General features: G+C 38.2%; 1 protein-coding gene across 3 annotated transcripts in view; it reads left to right on the top strand.

Moving 5' to 3' along the window:
• Positions 1-315: 315 nt before the first annotated feature.
• Positions 316-15,127, top strand: part of Vn (membrane-bound neuregulin protein vein) — a 337,235-nt gene continuing 322,423 nt past the window's right edge. For all 3 annotated transcript variants that reach the window (XM_072909387.1, XM_072909388.1, XM_072909385.1), the window contains exon 1: positions 316-3,457. In XM_072909387.1, coding sequence (XP_072765488.1) covers positions 2,302-3,457 — 1,156 coding nt within the window. In that variant the 5' untranslated portion in view covers positions 316-2,301. The remainder of the gene's footprint in view (positions 3,458-15,127) is intronic.

Raw genomic sequence — 15,127 nt, 5'->3', positions numbered from 1 at the left:
CGACATACTTTTTGCTAATATCTAAAATAAAAATGCGATTATAACACGTTATGCTTCTCTCATGATTTCATCAGAAAACAATAAGTAAAATTCTCGTGTTATTTATAAAACGAGTATTAAATATTTCAATGAGAGAGTACGATTTGATTCTGCCGATATATCCTGCTTCAAAGAGATCGAAGAAGAAGAAAGGAGAGGGATAAGTACAACACGCGAAGAAGAGAAAGAGAAGAAACTCGTAAGGCGGCAACAGAGCGGCAGACAGAAAGAGAAAGAAACAGAGCTAGAGAGAGAGAGAGAAAGAGAGAGAAAGAGAGAGAAAGAGAGAGAAAGAGAGCTAGAGCAGAGAAGGAGGACCGTGAGGATCACGCGTGCGGTTCCTTCGGTTGTTAGGTCGTTGTTATACAGGTTCTTAAAGGTCCCGTCGTCGCTCCGTCTCACTTCGGCGCGGCCGCGGTGCGCGCGCAAGCCTCGACCGGCATCCACCAGGCGCCGCTGTAGCTGTGGCCGGCCTCGGCCTACGCGAGCGGGCCGCTCAGTCTAATTTGAACCGTCGCGCGCGCCCGACGCGGGGCCACCGACGAGATCTCTCTCTCTCTCTCCCTTCCTCCGGCTCTCGTGACACGCGAGGTAGGCGCCTCGTGTGTGCATGCCGCGTGCGACACACGCGACTCGATCCCCCCGTCATCGTCGATATCTCGCGTCTGGAGCCGCGAGACCATCTACTAATTCGCGAGAGGAAGCGGTTTCTCGCGCGCGCGTGCGAGAGAGAGATAAGAAAAAAGGAAAGAGAGAAAGTTGAGAAAGAGAAGGAAATAAGTGCGCGATAACAAGCGCGCGGTTGGCAATTACATCCAACGTAGATCGGCGGTGGAAAGTGTCTTCTGTGTTTCGAAAAAAAAAAAAAAAAAAAAAAAAAAAAAAAAAAAACGAAAAGAATCTTACGCGCGCGAGAGTGGTGAACAGCGGCCGAAAAGAGTGTAGCAAGTGTGAATAGAGTGCAGAAAAGCGAACGAACGAGCGTGCGGACGGCCGCGAAAACCGAGAGAGCAGTAGCGGGCGTCTCGTGGGTATATTTAAATAGTGTCCCGGCTGAGGTCAGAGAGGAAACGGACGCTTTCTTCATCGTCGTCGTCGTCGTCGTCGTCGCCGTCGTCGTCGCCGTCGCCGTCGCCGTCGCCGTCGCCGCCGTCGCCGTCATCTTCCTATATTCCTGTTCTCGTTTTCGACATCTCGACGCCCGACTCGTTTCTCTCTCTATTTCGCTTTTCCCGCTTTGTAGAACGCGATACGGTGTCCGCGGACAGCGCGAAAGGGTGACAAGACGACGATCGTTCGTGGAATTCCATTTGACTCGATGTCGGAAAGGATCGGAAAGGATCGGAAAGGATCGGAAAAGATCGGAAAGAATCGACGTTTTCATTATCACGGATATTTTCTGCTGCAAGGTCGATCCGTCTGCCTAACTAACGCGAGTGAACACGAGGATTAAGAAACTGATTCGTGGTCATATTCAGCCGGAAGTCATCGGAATTTGTCGACTATCAAGAACCAAGATCCGATCTCGTGTAAAATTGTGGAAGGATTGAAAACTCACGGACGATCGACAAGACCGCATCCTGGTTCAAGTCGGCTCAGAATGATTGTGCCGATCGTGCGTCATAATGATCAGAATCTATAAAAGATCGATATTGGTTGTCGCGTCCGCGAACGTCGCAGCCGCCGGCCGGGATCACCTGCGATAATACATCTTCGCGAAGAGAAGAAGAAAGATATAAAAAAAAGAAAAAAAAAAAAAAAAGAAGAGAGAAGCGGCCGCATGGTGCGGCTCACCACGGCTGCCACCTCCGCCGGCTTCAAGGATGAGGAGAATGATATCGCGTAAGATGAAGACGAATGTCGAAGAAGCCCCGATAATTCACTATCGATGGTACAACATCTCGTGAAGGAGTCTGAAGATCCGGAAGAGCAAGCTGATAGAGAATCCGATTTCAGGACGACGAATAGCGAATATCGGATCGTCTCTATTACAAGCGAGTGACTGATAATTCGCGCGGGGAAGCAGCGAGAAGATCAAATTGAAGAAACAGATCTTGATTAAACATAGGATTCGCAAGTGCTTACGGCGAAGTGACAGGGGCTCGCTCTCCGAGCTCAAGGAGGAGGAGGAGGAGGAGGAGGAGGAGAAGAAGAAGAAGGAAGAGGCAGAGGCAGAGGCGTGAGAGAAGCGCGTGCCTCTGTGCGAGTCGGGGTGACCGAGGCGTCGACCTCACCCCCGAATTATACCGCTAACCAGGTTGGATGATGTGGGCGCCTCTGCTTTTGGCCGGGTTCTTAAGCGGCTGGTGGGGCGCACTGGCGCTCGCTGCAGCACCCCCCGCCATTCGGGACACCCTCGGAGCGACGACGAGCAGCAGCATAACCGAGACGAGACATAATCATCCACCGTCGAGGAGCGTAGTGGACGAGAACCCGCGCAAAATTGCAGAGTCTCAGTCGCGAGGAAATATTTTCCTCCGACAATTGTCCTCCTCCAACGTTCATTCTGTTCGTCGCGACCTTGACAAGGTCCCGGCAGTCGAGCCGAGTCCAGTGGAGCAGGAAGAAAAGTTCTCCTCCAAAGAGACAGAACATTCTGCGGAGGATGACGCGCGACAAATCTTGCGCCATCACTTCTCGATCCATGGAGGATCGTCGCTCGAGATGGATCTCGGAACTTCGGTCACATCGAATCCTACGCAAACGGTGGATCCCGCGAAGGAAACAGGAAAGGAGCAAGTCCGCCGCGCCTTTCACCCGCAGATAAACGAATCCGATATTACTCGCGCGCCCCGTCACTCCTCGACGCAGGCACCCTTTATGTATCCGCCAGCGATGGGGTCCACACCGGCGGAATCGTCGATGGAGCGGCCGCGGATCGCTAGATCGGTCAAGCAACGGCCAAAGAATCGTGTCAAGGCGGACTCGCCGCGCGAACAGCGACGCCCCTGCAGGAACAAGGAACGCAGCTGTCGCGGTCAGAACTGGTGTCCCGACGTCGATGTCGGTAATCGGGCTTACCTGGCGCCCACCGTATTCGAGGGTAAAGTCCGCAGCATGTCCTCGCTGAGGAAGCCCGGTTCAAACTACGCGGTGACCTTCGAGGTGAAGCAAGTCTATAAGAGTCAGCCGGGCTTTCAGCCGCTGCAGAAGAACGACAGCGTGCGACTGCACTTTCGCGATAAATCGGCTCCCGGCAAGTCGACCGTGTGCAACGGCCACGAGACCGGCAACAAGGCCGGCAAGCAGCAGCGCGATAATCCCAGTGGTGTGGTGCGAGCCAATATTAAAAGGGGCAAAGTGTATCTAGTGTTTGTGAACCGCGTGGGACCCAGGAATTTCACGATCCTCGGACCGCCGGTGATTCGAAGCAAGAAGAACGAGCAGGCCGTCCAGGCTGTCGTTCGACCAGATTACGGTGAGCTTTCCAAATTATGCCATGTCGTTCCTACAGAATCGATTACATGTCCATAGAAAGCGATAATCAAACATTGAAAAAACATGTGAAAAAGGTCATGAGAGATATGCATATGTTCTATTTTATCATTGGTAATATTAAAAAGGATAATTTATCAAAATATTTTTAATATTTAAAGTGAGTATAAAAATACATTTTTTTTTTCATGTACTTTTTCAGAATGATTATTATTAAAGAGATTATTATTATTATTCTTTTCTTTGAGGCACTTGCGCTTTTATTTTAAGGCGATAATCGAAGGTTTGATGTGAAAAAGATCGCAAGAGAGAGAGAGAGAGATGCATTTTGTATGTTCTAAATTTTATGATCGATAATGATAAAAAAATAATTTATAAAAATATTTTTAACGTTCGAAGCGAATAAAAATATATATTTTTTCTGTACTTTTTCTGAAAAAATTATTATTTAGGAAAAGATTATTATTGAAGAGATTTTTATTAACTTTTTGAGGCAACTTGTTGCGCTTTTCACTTCAAATTTTCGATCTAAACTATTTGTCTCAAAATTAATAAGATTATTATTATTAATAATTAAAGCAAAATTAATAAGATTATTATTAATAATTAAAGCAAAATTTTATTTTATTTATATATTTGTTCAATACTTTACGTTCGAATATAATATCTAATAAACAAATATTGTTAATATTAACAATATTTGTTTATTACATATTCCAATCGATTATTCTTATAAATTTAATATATTTATATTTGCTGCATAAAGCGCTGTAGTAGTAGCGAATTAGTTTCTAGCGATTGGTCACATAAAGTGCTGCAACAGAAGCGAGTGTGTGTTAGAATGGTCATACAAGATATGCACACAAATTTCATTAATACTCGTATTAATCATAATCACATACATACGTAATAATTTTCGTACAATATTTTTTGTAGAAATCCAGGCATGGAAAAATATAAAATGTTTCATAAATTAATATACGTCAAAGTTATTATTTAAAGATTAAAGAATATACCTCTGTATATATATATATATATCGTAGCTGGACTACATCACACGTAAATTAAAATATTCACGTACGTTTACATAAGTTAGAGCTGCCATATTGCCGGGCTATCTGCAAAAAGGAAATATGTACACGCGCTCTTGTATTAACAATATTGCCGCGCGCTATATCCCGAAATTGATCGAGAATTCTACATCGGACGACGAATTTCAACTAAAAAACTATCAGCCCCGGGTGTGCCGAGCTCGATCGTGCCCTCGAGTTATCACAATCGATCGAAGCGTTCGCGCTCTGCGACGAACAATTACCGGGGACAAGAGATATCACGTGATACACACACTCCCATTTTGTTTTTACAACCAAAACACGCTTAAAGATGTTAATTTTTTTCGCTTGCCACAAAATATTGAATGATTTCGTCAGTGTATTTTACAATAAGATACTCACTGTTGTGTCGTCTAAAACGTAGTAAGCTAAATTTCAACTTATGATTCCCTTAATTTTCCTAGTTTTCGACAAAAAATATATATCGCACTTGAATTAAGAAAATATGGGAATGAGAAAGTTTTCATAAAAAAATTCATAAATTTATTTTATTAGTATATGTATAAAATATATAATACATAATTAATTTTTTTTATAATAATTCTATAAATTTGAACGACAACAGATTCTGTTTAACAAATATAAATAAGTTGGGGTATTTAATTCTGTATTACAAATAAGAATTCTCTAATATACTTTGTAGCGCAACAGCTTTTTAATTAGTGTACTAATTAGCTCTACAACTGAGAGTTTCTCATAGTGGTATCAAGTATTACTTTATGAGAGACTCCTTATTTAGCAACTGAATTCTCAAAAGGAGAATTAAATATATACTAACATTTCCTTTTGTATAATATAAAGAACTGTTTATTGTCTCGCAAAGTTAACATCTCCGATCGCTTGACTTATATTGTTTATTGACAGTTTTAATAATAATCACTCGACTTCAGCTTCCCGATAAACATCAATTACTACACTCATTCTCGGTTCGAGAAAACGAGTTCTGTTCAATATAAAAATGTGCAATATAAATTCGTAATCTTCGCGACATCATCTCGATAAGTTTTAATTTCCTTCCGTCGCGCACTCTCCATGTTTTGATTCAATTTTTACTCGATATTGAAGTTATTGAAAATTTACAAGCCAGATTGGGTCCTAACGATATCGAAGTCATAGAATTTGTAACGCACTTTGCTTTTCGATCTCCTCGATCGAAAAGCTCTCTTGACAATCCCTTGATAAATCTATTTTTTTTTTAAACTTTTATATATAACATCTAGTGCGTTTTAATATTTAATAAAATACTATATAACATCGTTTTATAAGATTCACGTCTAATTTCTTTCGAAAAGCCATTATATAATTAAAAAATAATTTCATAAGAGGAGGGTCGCGATGAGATATAGGAAACATCTCTTCTGATTAATCCCCTACTTCCGCGAAATTTCAAGGACACCGTAATCGCTAAGCGCGAAAAGATTATCTCGAGAGACTATGAGAACGCCTACGTGAAAGAGAGGCGCTCTTCGAGCACGATCTCGTCGTCGGACGCACGCGTCTCGTCGCGCTTTATATTTAACTTGCCACGTAAGTCGCGAGTCCGTCGCATCGCGTCAAGCCGTCGTCGCGTGTATCGTATGTACATTGCACGAGAGAGAGAGAGAGAGAGAGAGAGAGAGAGTCCTTCTTTATACACTCGCGCGCGTGAACGCTTCGTAATCGTCGATTAGTAGTACGCGCCGTCTCTCACGCCTTCATCGTCGCGTTGCGTTGCGTCGCGTTGCGTTGCGTCGCGTTGCGTTGCGTCGCGTTGCGTTGCGTCGCGTTGCGTTGCGTCGCGTTGCGCTGCGTCGATGCGTAACGAGCGGTGAGTTTTTGAAGGTGGTCCAATTTGCTGCCGGCGGCGGTTCAATGCGCTTCCACCTCTCCGTGCGAGATCTCTCGGCGTCGTCGAGACTACTGGCCCCCACTTTGCAGTAGCTGTGTAGACCGCTGCCGGATGAATCTGCCGCTTGACTCGCACATGACGACCTTCCGCGCTCGATTTATCACAGCGAACGTGACGAACGGCGGGGTTGTGTGCGCCTCCCTCGAAAGAGAGACACGCTTCTGAAAGCCGGCGAATAACATCGTACTTTCGCAGAGAAATTTGATCGATATTTTATCTTCTTTCTTATTCCTCAAGTCTTTACAACATGGAGCTGTCTTCCATTATAAGAAATATTTGCATTATTGAGGATCGTAATGTTTTTAAGTCTTGGATTTGTTCGATGCAATCAAATATCAAAATAAAATATGCAAATATATACTACAGATTTAATCTACAAAAAATAATACATATACCCACATAGAATTTATGCAGTATTGGATTTGGATAAAATAGATATTTTGTTTAAAGTTTTCATATTTTATTTTATAATTAAATAACCGAATGTGTCTTCATGCTTTATATGGACATGAAATTAATGCAACTTAGAAATTGACAGATTTAATCTACAAAAAGTAATAATACGAATCGAATTTCTACAATAAACATGTTATGTTGCATTGCTCCTAATGCATTTCCCGAAATATTTACTATCGCACCATGTCGGTTATCTTTATATAAGTGTTCAATTCGATTACGCCGTAATCTCATTATCGCTCTAAATGTCATTATCTATGCTATCAAGGGCTTGTTTCGATAGTAGTTTGGCCCTCTATAGAATGTCTGAGATATATATATATATCTATAAAGAATTGATGTAGTATTGGATTTTCATAAAATAGATATTTTGTTTAAAGTTTTCATATTTTATTATATAATTAAATAATCGAATGTGTCTTCGTGCTTTATATAGACGTGAAGTTAATGCAACTTAGAAATTCAAAATTGCCAAGTTTTTAAAAATAAAAAAAAAATTATACTTTACATTGCTAAGAATTTGAGATGAAAGTAGATTAACGTGTAGAAATCGCTTTCTACATTGAACGCTAACAATTTCAATGTTGCTCGTTCAACGCGATAGAAATCTCTGGCACAAGTAAGAGACACGCGTAAGGTACGATCTGAATTGACTTACCTTAAACGTACAACGCGGAAAAATAGAAAGCCAGTGGCGACAAATTCCGCGCGGGCATTGGAGGATGACGAGATCGGTGTCGCAGGCTTGCAAATTTTCTTCTTATCGCTTTGTGAACGTAAGCGACAATCGTGAGCGCATCAGTCCCACCTGTCCTTAAGAGTTAACAAGCAGCGCGTAATCGCGACGACGACAGACAGCAGGAGTGTCGGAATGAGCGAATGAGGCGCACGCGCTCGAGCTCCGATGTTAACGGAATAAGAGGAGGCATTAATGAAACGTGATAGTTAACGGCCACTTCGCGCGTCGCGACTACTATCTCATTTATGACATGTCCCGAGACATTTACGTTGACTTTTTCTTGGTTGCGAATTTTTTCCGACAGATTTAAAATTGCTTCTTTCCTCTGCATAAATGTAGAAACCTGTTAGAAACTCGGTTGATGTACAAAAAATGTTAAAGTTATTTTATATATTTTACATTGCAAATTCTAAACAAAGTATGCATTTTTTACTATTATTTGTTTAAACAGCTTTTAGAAGATTAGAGTACCAAGCTTTATAGTATAAATCGATTTATTCTCTTCTAATTTTCCTTTCTAAAATAATTAGCGGTGAGAAATCAAAACGGAGAATTGCGAATGAATTACAACGATATAATAAAATCTTATTCTACTCTCTTTATTCTCTAATAAACCTTTGATCGAAATTTGATTTGTTGATTTGATATATTATAAGTATATAAACGTTATTGAAAAAAGTTAATTGTGAAGCTAATAATAGGATAAAATGTAAATGCACTGAGGACTTATCTACTGTGTATATATATCTCAGACATTCTATAGAGGGCCAAACTACTATCGAAACAAGCCCTTGATAGCATAGATAATGACATTTAGAGCGATAATGAGATTACGGCGTAATCGAATTGAACACTTATATAAAGATAACCGACATGGTGCGATAGTAAATATTTCGGGAAATGCATTAGGAGCAATGCAACATAACATGTTTGTTGTAGAAATTCGATTCGTATTATTTCGCCTAGAGTTACAAAACTTGAGCAAAGAATTAATTAAGAGTTAATTAAGAGAGCACAAAAGATAGAAAAACACACATATTAAAAAGATAATCATTCATCGGAATCTTTGATTACAATTATGCGAGGGATAATTAACCAAGGATTTGTGACTAATTGGACGACCATATAATGCAAGATGTTAGCAACTTGCATTAATGCGTGATTAAATCGTTAATATCATTTCTGTTACTTTCAGTAATTGTATAGCACATTTACATTTGAATTATACTTGAAATAGTTTCCGATAAATTGTTTATTGAAAATATTTTGCAGTAAATGAAAATATAATAAAATCATAATTAAAACAAATCAATTTTGATATTTAAGGAGGAATTGGATGAATCAGCTATGTCAAAAGTTTATAAATCTTATAAAGTTAATAATAATATAATATAAATCTTGAATAATATAAAAATCTTATAAATATTATAAAATAATTATGATATAAATCTTATAAAGTTAAGAATAATATTCAAAGTTTACAAATCAAATTATAAATTTCATATTTTTTGAAAGGCTACTAGTGTTTTATGAAATATTAAATTCGTGAATTTTGAAATGTATTGAGTTTTAACTTTTGACGTAACTAATTTGTTCAGTTTTTCCTTAAATTAATATCCAGTAATATGATTATTTTATATTTATTTGAATAAAATTATATAAAATATTTAAATGAAATTATATAGAATACGCTATTACATAGCAAGTAAAGTCGTTAATGAATACAAATGATTTAATTTTGTTTAATTTTATGGAAATATAACTTGGTAAAATAAAGTTAATTTCTACTTATGAATAGACACGACTTACATTCATGATATTTTGCGGGTACAAAGTACAAATGATCTTACAATATCTGTAGCTGCTTGGACTTGCATGAAATTTTATGATAACATGAATAAAACGAAACCAGGTTTTGTGATACGAGTTATTTATATAATATCGACAAGAAATAATAATACATGCATGTAGAGCAGAAATCGATCGATATTGACTTCAGACGAGAAACGAAGAATGATTACATTCATAAAATCTCCAATTTTTTTATTCAAATAAAATTAAAAATGTATTTTACACTATTTTCTCTGAATTGTTCAGCTAAATGGCAAGTATAAATATAACGTCACAGATTAATTGTCAAAATAAATGTCTCGAGCCGCTTACGATTTAGCTTCCAGGAGAAGCGTAGTCGTAAACATGGATCTAAGCCTCTCAGATGTGCATGAGATGCAATATACATCTTTGAACGTCTTGTATCAGACCTATCATGATTATCGTGATGTATTGATTTTCACGAGCACCGTTTTAATCAGTCCGGGACCAAATGACGTCTCAAAGACCGATCGCTTGGCCAAGTTTCGGCAAAGACAAGCAAATTCCGACGAGAAAGCGAGTACGTGAGACCCTTTGATGGAAAGTACCGATACACTATATCCGACTATCGTCGTTAACGTCGTTTGTCTTCGTCGTCATCGTCCTCGTCTTTGTCGCCCGCGTCTCGTTCGCGGGAGTTCATAACTGTTGCGCTCGTTTGCTTAACGCCTACCAGCGCTTCGCGTAGGTATTACATCCATCTCGACGGATCGAAAGTTTTCACGACTTATCCCATTATCGTTTCCCGCGAGTGTCGTGACAGAGTGACAAGAGACAGAATACAAGAGGGAACGACGAAAAGCAGATGCGTGAGGCCGTGACTCGGGTAGGATGCGTTTTTGCTCCGTCCGTGTCTTTCAAAACTCTGCGGGAAAATAACTCAGAAATTATCTCTCGCGTACGAATTTCACATAAAAATTAAAATAATGGTAAACTTAATATATCAATTAGCAGAGGAGAAAGCTATAAATACACTTTTTCTCAGAATTTTGTGCGAATTATATCTGGATTCAGGACACGTGAGACTTTTCAGCTGCCGGCTCGACATCTGATTGTGAGCATTAAGTACTTCCGTATATTCTTCGTTAAGAGTTAGATTTAACACGTGCGAGTGCGGCTGAGAGTAATCGAATCTTTGATGGTTCTGCGAATCTTAATAATTTTAACAATCTCATTGAATTGTCATGACGACATAATTAGCTTGGCTCTTTTTCCAGAATACGTGATCTCTCTTCGTATGTTGCGCCCTGGCGCTTCGTAATCGTGTGACGTACTAATTAGCTGGCGCGCTAATTACAAGTGAGTCTCGGCGAAGCGATAGAGCGCGTTGACGCGATGCGATTTTTTTTTTAAGAAAGGGCTAATTAGCAACGGGGTCATTAGTATCGACCGATGCCAAGTCGCGACGCGATCCGGAAGTTCTCGTATCCGGAATGATCGCTATTAAGAAGTTGCAGTACATCGTGCTGTACGGCGTACATTAATCATGGAATATCCGCGTTTATTAGCAATATACACACACACACACACACACACATATATATATAGTATATATTATATAGTATATATTATATATTATATAGTATATAGTATATATTATATTATCAAATTATTAATAATTGTAAAAATTTTAAATTTCTCGATTTCGGCGACATATTTATATCTAGATAAAATAAAAGATATTTTTTTAATCTAAAAAATCTGACTAAATATACAACATTTCTATCGTGTATTTTACAAAAATATTAATTTCTAAAAATAATACATGTTGCAAAATATTTTTAAACGTTAAACAAACATGGAAGGAACTCCTATAATGCTAAAGAGACACATAAAATGCGAAATACAAGATTGTACAACGTTCGATGACGGTTCGTTGATCTAGCAGGAGCAGGTTCGCGAACTCATCTCCCGGTTTGGCGGTGATTAAGCCAGACATGGAAGGGGAGGAATGGCCCACTGGAAACGTCAATTATAAAATCTTTAATCGGAAACTTGTTCTCATATATTCAGTTAGCTTATATGCAACCTTATATGAGGTATTGCATATAAAAAAAGGATTGCGAAAGGGACATCGCGATATCGATGTCGTGTACTTTACTTCTTTTCTCTATTTCAGTGTTATTATCTTTCTTCAATCTATCACAACAAATTTTTTTCGGTCGATCTATGTCTATATTTTTTTTCTTTGCGATAAATTATGCGAACACACGACGCTATGTAATTTTTCTGACTGCGAGTGGCGGTGTGTCAACTACCTTTATATACCTGTGTATAAGAACGCAATCTTACTTAGGCCTAAGGTTATTCATTACGGTAATGTATAGGGCCACGATGTAGGGTGGCATTCTTACGTACGTAAGTGGCTCATAGGGGAGATCGCGTGATAGCCAGTAATAGTCGTTTTCGCGCGACTTTGCTTTTCCATAAAACCTCGTTACCCAAACGCGCGCGCAATTTTTTAAAGTGCTCGGAGGGAGCTTCGAACGTTCGATCGAATTACAATGTCGCGATAAAAAAAACTAGGATAAAACTAATAATCGTACAATTTACTCGTTATATCGAAACTATTTTCTGATTGCAGTTTCTAGAGTGTACTCTAATCTTGTCCCTTTTTGTATATTATACGTCGATGTTGCCCGTCTCTTGCTCGCTTTTTGCGTGTCTTCTTTTGTAACCGCGCTTCCTGCCACACGCTTTGTCGAATAACTTTGCGTAGTACAAAGCTAACATACACATACACGCACACACACACATACACACACGAGGGATTTTGAGTTAGATAGGAGCTCGTGTAAATGAATTAGTATGCGCATTATGTTGCGAATTAAGCATGCGACTTGGACGCAAACTCGATCTTGCCGAGCTCAACGGCATGTTTTGTTAATGCACGCTGCAGTCTGCCTGAAAATGAATACGCTCCATGCGTACTATGTGTTCCTTGAAACGTAACTGATCAATTACTGTAAAGCCTCACATAACAAATATCATTTTATGATTTACAAAGACAACGAAATATTTCGAATATTTAAGATATAATTTCCCCTTTTATCATATAATTTGATTTTCTTATTAACGAAAATGTAGTTTTGATCTTGTAATTATATAGAATTTTTGCAATATTTACTACATGCTAGAAAAAAGAATCGTTATATTTAAAATTTTTATTTTCTTAAAATATGATATATTCATTTTACATGGTGCCTTCAAACTTGTTATATTGCTTCTGCAAATATAAATGCCTGATGAAACTAAATCCTATGTATATATTTGAAGCTCTTGGCAAGTCCACCTTTCATCTTTCGGGAAATTTGCAAGCTCGCTGGCAAACCGAAAGCAATCCTTCAAGACTGTCGCCTTTGCGTGTCGCCGTAATGCATAAAATGAAACGCGTGTGCCGAGTCGGCAATCAAGCTGATATTTCGAGTTTCCGGAAACAAATTACTTACTGTACCTCATTTCCTACGTTCTTTGTGAGCTATGCTCACACCTTCGAACGGTTTCACTGTTGCGTTCTGTTCTTCGTATTGATTCACGGAAAACCGTGGACTGATTGTGAGTTGAATTAAACTATTTAAATTCCACACCTACTGCTGTGACGGCAGATCGTATCATCGTTCCTAAATCCTGCAAAAATTTCAAATTCTTTTCAAAGTTGAATTTTCGAAATCGTGATTATATTTCCCGCGAGAGCACACGAGAAAACGTGTTTTTCCTCTTTTTCCAGACATTTACGTAAGAGAGAGAGAGAGAGAGAGAGAATTAGATTTGTTGAAACGTAAACTAAATTTTTATTAATGAAAACTTTACCGGAAATTCATTGCATAATATAATTTACATATTTGAAGTTTAATTCTTATAAGAAATTTTTAATTAACTGTTCCTATTTATAATTGAATAATAAAACATGAAAATAACGTCTCAATCTTATAATAATCGTTACATTCCAATCTATATATACGTAATTATAAATAAAAATTTTATAACTATTTTTGGTCCAACGAAATTAACTTTAATTCATGACGAGAGTGTGCGCGATAGCATCACATTTATTTCGAATCTTTTATAACATTATACATAAAAAAAAAAAATATCGCAGCTTCTCCGGTTTCTGTTTCTCTTTTTTCTCTTTATAATTCCATCTCTTTCTGTCTTGTTCCCCCGTATCTAATTTCCAAGTGATAAATCGCGACAGGTCAGGATATGTATGTAACAAAGACTTTCTAGCAATTCTTCCTTTGATGTTCGCGATGATACAAGCTACCCAGCACATCGATTGCTTTTACAATAAGCATTCATGTGAACTAACTAAATTGAATAATTATGTTTAAAAAATAACAATTTCTTATATATTGGTTATTATTATCGTAATTAATTGACTGTTATCGCATAAAGCGTTTTTATTCATTTCAATCATCGCGGATAAATTATGAAAATTATTTATTTACGGCTTTTGTCGTTTATACTCATTTGTAATAATTAAAATCTTTTAAAGACTCTTTTTTATTCTTGAAATCAATTTTAATATTTTTTTGTAGCACATAAGAATGTATGTGATGGTGTCAGGTATTTGCATCAAAATCTAGGAAGCATTTAAGATTATAGTCTTATCCGTAAATACATTTTGTTTGCGTTATTTCATGCTAATAATAGCCATAAAAGTCAAATGTTGGCAATAAAATGTCTGTCGGTAAAAGTTCTCTATGATTTCTTTTTCATAATTTTGATTTCAAAAGATCGTGTAATAATCGAATTATTGCACTGACATTCTCTGCAAGTCTAAACTTCGATCGGATGTCGAAGTTTAGACTTACAAAAATTATTTATATATTGATATATCATTGATGAATGAGTAATCATTCGAAAATTTTAAAATAATTCCTGATGAGCATCAAAAGTTTGTCTCATATTCATAAAAATATGTGTTTTTCACCATCTTCTTGTTATTCTACGTCTCTTTTTTTTAAAAGCAATTTAATTTTTATAATTCATCAATGAATAATCATTCGAAAATATATAAATAATTCTTGATGAGCATCAAAAGTTTGTCTCATATTCCTAAAAATATGTTTTTCACCATCTTTTTTTGTTATTCTACGTCTCTTTTTTTAAAAGTAATTTAATTTTTATAATTTGTGATTTAAACGAATTTAAAAATAAATTCCTAAGACATTCTAGTTTTCATTTTTATGTACGACCTCATTGTTATATATAATACCACGACTTGTGACTCAATTGCAGACTGAACAAGTGTCGGATCCGACAAGCGACATGCGATTATCCGACATACGATTTATCGTAGAACGGGTCGAAGCGAAATAAAGGGCGCGATTATGTCGCGCGATACTTCTCGCACTTTGAATTATGGGTCGAAGCAAAAGAGAGAGATTTTCACGGGCAGGCAGGAGACGGGTGGTTTCACCGCGTGCGCACTCGTTCACCGTTGCCGTTCACTGTGATCGCACGGTCGGTCAGATCGCTAAAAATAATCACGCTCTCCGCGATCGAACGGACACGTTAGGAAATCGGCGGCGGCTGCTGGCCGCCCAGCAGTCTACACGATCGCCCGGCATACTCCGAACAATT

Source organism: Anoplolepis gracilipes, chromosome 17, assembly GCF_047496725.1.
Source record: "Anoplolepis gracilipes chromosome 17, ASM4749672v1, whole genome shotgun sequence".
Classification (NCBI taxonomy): Eukaryota; Metazoa; Arthropoda; class Insecta; order Hymenoptera; family Formicidae; genus Anoplolepis; species Anoplolepis gracilipes.
This window is presented reverse-complemented; position numbering and strand designations above follow the sequence as displayed.